Raw genomic sequence first — 7,424 nt, 5'->3', positions numbered from 1 at the left:
CCCTATCACACTCTTTACCTCGTCACAAGGTCAGGGAGTTAGAGGGCTGATACTTAGGGAGAAATCCTGATCATCCAGCAGACCCAATCTGGTGAGATTTGTATCAAAGCAAAACGGAAACAGAACAGAAAATCCCAGAAATCACGTAGAGCTCCGAAACCCACCTTAATGGATTTGCCTTATCATGCTGCAACTGGATCTATATCTTTTTGGAGAAAATAAACACACATTTGTTTAACCATCATCAAATGGACGTCGTACGATTTCTTGTAAAATAACGATAGATAAATGGTTTGTTCTATTTTTCCTTACACCGTAGGTTTATGTACTTTGACGTGAAGCGGTCAAATTAGCGCTGTATTACCGATTTCGACCTTTAATCCCCGAAAATGGGCCTTAACTCAAAGAGCATTGAGGCCTCGACACCATCTTCTTTCTGGGCTAAAAGTACATTTGGCCAAACCTGTGCTCACCGAGTTTTGTCTTCGAAGTCTTTTCCATTTACGAGAGGATGTTTTGTCCATTTCCAATAAGCTGCCAGTCACCATCTGGTGGAAGTTTCTGGTACAGCAGAAACTGTCATGTCTGCTCCCGCTCTTCCCTTCCCCTGGCGCTTGAGGGCTCAAGATTACCCTGCATCACACGCTCCTGCCATCCATCACCCACAACTGCCTTCCCTCGTCACTCGCATCAGCATTATTGGACTCACCTGAACTCACATGTTCCTTTCCTCCCCTATATTTGTCTGTTCCCTTGCTCTGTTCCCTGCTGCTGCATTGATTGTCTTCTGTCTTTTTATTTGTTTCTGACGCTGTTCCTGTCTCGTCTATGTCAGTTGTTTATTAAATGTTTACTCCCCGTACCTGCTTCGTCCCTCCAGCGTCATTCCGCGTGACAGAAACATTTCCAAAAATGAAACATTTTATAACGCGTTAACCAAATGTCCAAAATACTTTATTTGATGACTTCCCGAAAAACTGCCTGGGGGCATCGGCCTGTTTTAATAACACCAGGGACCGTACATTTGCAATATGGGGATCCTCATCGATCATACAGGAAATGCCGAAGAGTGCCCTTAAGGTATGAAGTGGCCCACAACATATGCCTAGTTTCCTGAAACGGGTCACCTAGTGTGTGGGAACTCCTTCAAGACTGTTGGAAAAGCATTCCTCGTGAAGCTGGTTGAGAGAATGCCAAGAGTGTGCAAAGCTATCATCAAGGCAAAGGGTCGCTACTTTAAAGAATCTCAAATGTAAAATATATTTAGATTTTGTTTAACACTTTTTTTGGTTACTACATGATTCCATATGTGTTATTTCATAGTGTCGATGTCTTCACTGTTATTTAAAAAATTAAGAAAAGCCCTTGAATGAGTAGGTGTGTCCAAACTTTTGACTGGTACTGTATGTGTTATAAAAGCCAATCTAACGACTTGTTAGGCTGTATTGCAAGTAGCCTAGTGTCTAAACGTTCCCCCGAAGCCCCCTGTCTCTAATTAGCCTACTATTTAATTCAAAATAAAACCAAAATATTAGGCCTAACTGATCTGTCTCAGTATCTTTCTCTGTTTTCTTCCTACCTCGACTGCACTTCTGTCCTCTACTGCAGCAGCAGCTGACCTGTCATTTCTCACAGACATAGCACTCGGACCAGCAGAATCAGAACCTTTAGCAAATAAATTGGTTAATAATTTAGCAGCGTCGTTCTCAAGAGCCCTTTTTTTGGTCTCTAAGTATCGGCACTGTCTTTCCGTTTTTTTTGTGATCGATGATCTTTTATTCTGACTGAGTGACTTGGGCAAATCTGCCCATGGAGTGCAACCAGTATGAGATATAGGTACACCTCTCCTCCGCAAATATTAAGAAGTCAAACGTGCCAGACATATTCTGTCATAAGTGCATGGACTGTCGACATGACCGAAGATTTGAACAAAAGAAAGACACCTGAAGATAGTTCCTGGGTTTAAGACTTGTCCCAGGCCGGCTCATAGCCTGTGACAAAAATGAGGGGACACGAACAACAGGTATAGGCCAATTAAAAATGTTCTTTATTCTAAACAAAACTATTAACTTTAAACAAAGAAAAAGGAATGAGGTGTGGAAGTATCATAATGTAAGGTGTATGTAAAGTGCATGGATGCGTGAATCTGTGTGTGTGAATATGACTGAGTGAACACTATGCAAAACTACAAAGGAACAAACAAAACAGGATCATACCTGGAGGAGCAGAGAGAGAGAGAGAGAGCAGTTATTAGTGAAGCAGTTTTATACCCTGAGCCCAGGTGGCTCCAATCACTAACGACCCTCCTCTGCCTGCAGGAGGAACCGCCCCTGCAATGCAGAGGAGGAGCCGTGACAGACTGTATCCCTTTGCCCCTTGACAACGACAAAACAATTCTGTTTGTTTTGTCTTGAGAGACAGTATTTTTGTTTTGAAAGGGCTCTTTGTGTCATTTGAGATACGCACTAAATCACATACGCAAATCTGGGACTTTTTGTTTTTTCCCCCCCAGGCAGTGTTTTACAGAAAATGCTTTCCAAAGGGTGCATTCAGACTTAGAAACATAAGTTGTCACTTGTTGCGACAGAGGAGGGCTGGTGCTTTTTTTTTGACGAGTTATACGTCAAGCAGGTAACTGTACTCTTTTACAAAATGTTCTAACCTCACGTATACTGTATATGCATTTCTCCTGAGCTCTTTCAGTAAATACATGCTTGTGTAAAAATCAAAGAGGGGAAAAAGAGCTTTCGATGTGGGTGCTATTGATCTTGGACTGAAAATACTTTTTCCCATCTCACAGTCATGTCAATAAGACACACCTTACACGCATGCATCACTTCTGATTGCATCGATTACTTAGCACATACAGAGAACAACACCAATACAGAGAGCAACACCTTCAGAAGCTCTGCGCAACAGATAGCAAGGAATTTGGATGTAAGTTGATTCTCAGTACCGGCACAGATATGTGTTCATTGGTATTCTAAAATTGTTGTTCCATTGTAAGTTCTTACAATATATATACTACTATTATATGCTGTATGTATTACTTTGAGCAGAGCTCTGTAAAATAGCCATGACACCTAAAAAGTGGATGTAAGATCAGGGATATCTTCGCTCTAAGAGTCCATCTTCCATTATCTTTTGTTTTGGTATAGTATTTACGTAAAATGAAGGAATAGTACTAAGGAATACTACACATGAATTGGAAAGCAACTTTAAATGGTGCTATTGACTGAGTAGTGTAATGATTAACCATGTAGCTCAGTCCTATGGTTGTAAACTGAGCTTGTAAACCACATTTCACCTGACTAATGTGGGTGTGCTCAGGCCGCTACTGATCCTACCGCGCCATGGAAAATAACTTTCGAGCAACAGGAGTGCCCCCTGGCCTAGAGTACCTAACACAGGTAAGACAATAGTCTTACATTTTGTTTATGGAACTGTTACCTCAAAGTAAAATGTTAACTTTTATGGGATAAGATAATTGGTTAGGAGACGGGAGAGAGCTGGCCACGGTAGGGAACTCTGTACCCAATCCTACCTTTATCTGTTTGTTACAGCTCGATCAAATCTTGATCCATCAGAAAGTGGAACTGCTGGAGGGTAAGGCAGCCCATGTTATACACAGCATGCCATTAATTGTACTTACTCCGACATGATATTTACTTCCGATCTCTCACCTCCACCCACATCCCCCATGACCCTTTCTTCCTATGCTCCCGCTCTCTCTAGCCATCACTTCCTTTGAGACTAAAAACCGGTATGTAATCAAGAACAGTTTGGGACAGGAAATCTACACGGCCAAGGAGGATAGTGACTGCTGCACCCGGAACTGCTGCGGTCCCAACCGCATGTTTGAGATGAAGATCAAAGACCACAGTGGCCAGGAGGTCATGCACCTGGTCAAGCCCTTCCGCTGCACCTCCTGCTTCTGGCCCTGCTGCCTGCAAGAGGTATTAGAACTGTTCATAACACACATATTAACATCTTATAACACCCTTACAACAGACACCTCCTGCTACTTCCTCTGCTGTCTGGAAGATGTATTTTAACTGCTTATAATGCAGCTTATAACAGACTCACATCACATGTATAACAGACACCTGCTACTTTCCTAGCTGCCTGAAATCGCTTAGAGTACACTTATTATAACAGGGACCTCCTGCTACTTCCCCTGTTGCTCGCAAGTGGTATTGCCACTTAAAACACAGCTTCTAAATAACACAATTATAACACACTTATAACAGAGACGGTCTGCTCAATTATATCATTGCAAAATTGAAGATGAAAATAACATTGAAGATACTGTTTCAAGGATACTCTAATGTCTGAATGAATTTTTCTATCTTGACCTTTTTTCCCTCTGTATCTGTGAATGTTGGTCTGTCCTAGATGGAGGTCCAATCCCCTCCTAGCACCACCATAGGTTATGTGGTTCAGAACTGGCATCCCTTCAAGCCAAAACTGTCCATCCTAGGAGCTGCCAAAGAGACTCTCCTGACGATTGAAGGTCCTTTCTGTGCCTGTAGCTGCTGTGGAGATGTTGATTTTGAGGTGAAGAGTTCACCTCATCTACTCCTCTATGTCTGCATAGCACATCACTGGCTGTTAGGGAGAGGACTGTGGTCTATCTCTATTTGTGAGTGTTCAAGTGGCCCTGAGTCTGTTAAACCCTAGGTTGTCCTCATTAGGGCACACTGTAGCAAAACGGGGAAAAATGGAGTCCAGGTAACTGTTTCAATCCGTTTTCTTCCATTTGCTGCCTAATGAACATCACCCTGATTAGAGTCCTTTGTGTTTCTATAACAGGTGATGGGCAAGGACAGCGACCAGCCCATTGGGAGAATAAGTAAGCAGTGGAGTGGGCTGATAAAGGAGGCCTTCACTGACTCAGACAACTTTGGGATCCAGTTCCCCATGGACCTGGATGTCAAGATGAAGGCTGTGCTGATGGGGGCCTGCATCCTTATTGTAAGTGACAAAGGCTGCGACTTTACACAGGCAACCCAATTGTGATCTGTGGCCCCATTATTGGCAAAAGATCGGAATTGGGCTGCCTGTGTAAACCCAGCCATATCTATAGAGCTAAGTCAGATTCAAGTTCATTTGGCATTTGTAGTTATTAAAAAGACATAGCCTACATTGGAATTCTTTGTAGGAGCTCGCATATACAGTACACAGGCTATAATCGATAAGGGAATTTCTCTATCATTGTGTCAGTGACCTAGTGAAGCAGCCATTGCTGTAAAATTACTGGCAAACCAATCAATTAGTCAGTACTGACACCCCTATTGTAGTGCATCAATATAAAGCCATTATAAATCCTGTCCATTAAGATGAATCAAACAATTACGTATTTATGATAGTGTGATGATCTCCGTCATGCCTATTCATTGTGTATCCATTTTTTTCTTTCTTTATTCTTTGTCTCCAAACAGGATTTCATGTTCTTTGAAAGCAGTGGTGACGGTGATCAACGGTGTTCTGTATTTGGATGAGAGAGAGTTTTTGATCATGTACAAATTACATGATACTATAATTGATAATGACATGGCTATTGGATGCATATGAATCACATAACATGACATTTAAGACAAAACAAATATGTCCTTTATTAATTCTATATATTAATCTGTATTCAAACATTTGTAACACTGTGTGGGCTTTTTCTTTTGAAAATATTGAAATGTCATGTAATAATATTGGGTCTCTCATGTAAAGGATGAAGCACATTCTCAAATATAGCTGCGAGCAGCAATGAATGGGGTTCACTGAATGACAAAGGACACAAGATTAGTTGAATAACAAAGCAAGCACTCTATTATGTATGAATTATCATAATTTATGTGCAATCAGTAAAAGTATTACCATGTTTATCTCTCAATACCACAAGGATGATAACATAATAATACAAATATTTTACGTTTGTAGAAATCTGTTTCTGTAAATGATTTAAATCTGTTGGTACACTCCGCATTAGCTTTCCAAAGTACTGCAACACACTCTCACAGCAGTAATACGCTGACTGTGCAAACGGCAGTTTCAAATTTTCCCGAAAACACATTTTACCATCTTTTCACTATGTTCCTCAATGCCTTCAGAAGGTTTTCACTCCTACTTTTCCACATTTTGTTGTGCTACAAACTGTGATTAAAATGGATTTAATTGTCATTTTTGGTCAACAATTTACACTAAATACTCTAATGTTAATGTGGAAAAAATGTGAATATTTGTAAAAATCTAAATCAAAAATAAAACATGAATATATTTTTATTAGATACACTGAACAAAAATATAAATGCAATAGACAAAGATTTTACTGAGTTAGTTTGTTGAGGGAATTAAATAATTCCTCTAATGTACTCATTGATTAAAATCAATCTGTCTATTTATAAGAATTTGTAAGATACTTATTAACATAAAATAGACAGGATACAGTCTTAAAATTAGATAATAGTATTTATTCTCGGCGCACGCTACCATTTGACCATAAACAACAGTTTATATACAAGATATGACGTCATAGGTTACAGAATAAATCTCCTCCTCCTGACCTTTATAAAACAGGTTCAAAAGTTCATTCCAACTTCCCAGCGCACAGACATGACACACAATATAATCTATTCTCCTGAAGGCTCACTATAATTTATTACCACTTTAGCAGACAACTCAAGATAATGGAAGACCTAAAAAGTTACTCACTGCCTTATCTAAACATCTCAGGGCTAAGTTGGGTCAGTTCAACCATAGTTTAACGACCCTTTCTGTTTACTTTATAACCCACAGCACAAATCTCTTTTCACTAGGCGTGCAGAGTTCAATTAGTTATAGTTTTATCTAAATCTAGAAATTGTTTTAGTTATTATTAACAAAATTCCTAACAAGTTCATATAAGGAAATCAGTCAACTGAAAAGAAATCTATGGATTTCACGTGACTGGGAATACAGAAATGCATCTGTCGGTCACAGATACACTACATGACCAAAGGCATGTGGACACCTGCTCGTTGAACATCTCATTCCAAAATCATGGGCATTAGTATGAAGTTGGTTCCCCCTTTGCTGCTATAACTGCCTCCACTTTTCTGGGAAGGCTTTCCACTAGATGTTGGAACATTGCTGTGGGGACTTTCTTCCATTCAGCCACAAGAGCATTAGTGAGGTCGGGCACTGATGTTGGGCTATTAGGCTTGGCTCACTGTCGGTGTTCCAATTCATCCCAAAGGCGTTCGATGAGGTTGAGGTTAGGTCTCTGTGCAGGCCAGTCCATTTCTTCCACACCAATCTTGACAAATAATTTCTGTATGGACTTCGCTTTGTGCTTGGGAGCATTGTCATGCTGAAATAGGAAAGGGCCTTCCCCAAACTGTTGCCACAAAGCTGGAAGAACAGAATCGTCGAGAATGGCATTGCATGCTCTA

General features: G+C 40.4%; 1 protein-coding gene across 2 annotated transcripts; it reads left to right on the top strand.

Annotated features, from left to right (window-relative positions):
* Window positions 1-2,392: 2,392 nt before the first annotated feature.
* Window positions 2,393-6,174, top strand: plscr3a (phospholipid scramblase 3a). Of its 2 annotated transcripts, XM_071326549.1 has the most exons (8): window positions 2,393-2,631; window positions 2,801-2,937; window positions 3,331-3,410; window positions 3,564-3,606; window positions 3,736-3,956; window positions 4,396-4,557; window positions 4,813-4,974; window positions 5,442-6,174. In XM_071326549.1, the coding sequence occupies exons 3-8, from the start codon at window positions 3,354-3,356 to the stop codon at window positions 5,499-5,501; spliced, it is 705 nt and encodes a 234-aa protein (XP_071182650.1). In that variant the 5' UTR covers window positions 2,393-2,631; window positions 2,801-2,937; window positions 3,331-3,353; the 3' UTR covers window positions 5,502-6,174. The 2 variants fall into 2 exon arrangements, with proteins under 2 accessions (XP_071182650.1, XP_071182652.1); XM_071326551.1 differs by lacking the exon at window positions 2,801-2,937.
* Window positions 6,175-7,424: the final 1,250 nt, after the last annotated feature.

This window comes from Salvelinus alpinus, chromosome 9 (assembly GCF_045679555.1).
Source record: "Salvelinus alpinus chromosome 9, SLU_Salpinus.1, whole genome shotgun sequence".
NCBI lineage: Eukaryota > Metazoa > Chordata > Actinopteri > Salmoniformes > Salmonidae > Salvelinus > Salvelinus alpinus.
The sequence above is the reverse complement of the archived record's forward strand: the minus strand, read 5'-3'. Positions and strand labels throughout refer to the sequence as shown.

Excerpts from the sequence above, each read along its gene's own strand:
- plscr3a (XM_071326551.1), top strand. The coding sequence starts at position 3,354 with ATGGAAAATAACTTTCGAGCAACAGGAGTGCCCCCTGGCCTAGAGTAC. Across the intron at positions 3,957-4,395 it reads GGCCCTGCTGCCTGCAAGAG|ATGGAGGTCCAATCCCCTCC; the intron begins GTATTAGAACTG and ends GGTCTGTCCTAG. Across the intron at positions 4,975-5,441 it reads TGGGGGCCTGCATCCTTATT|GATTTCATGTTCTTTGAAAG; the intron begins GTAAGTGACAAA and ends GTCTCCAAACAG.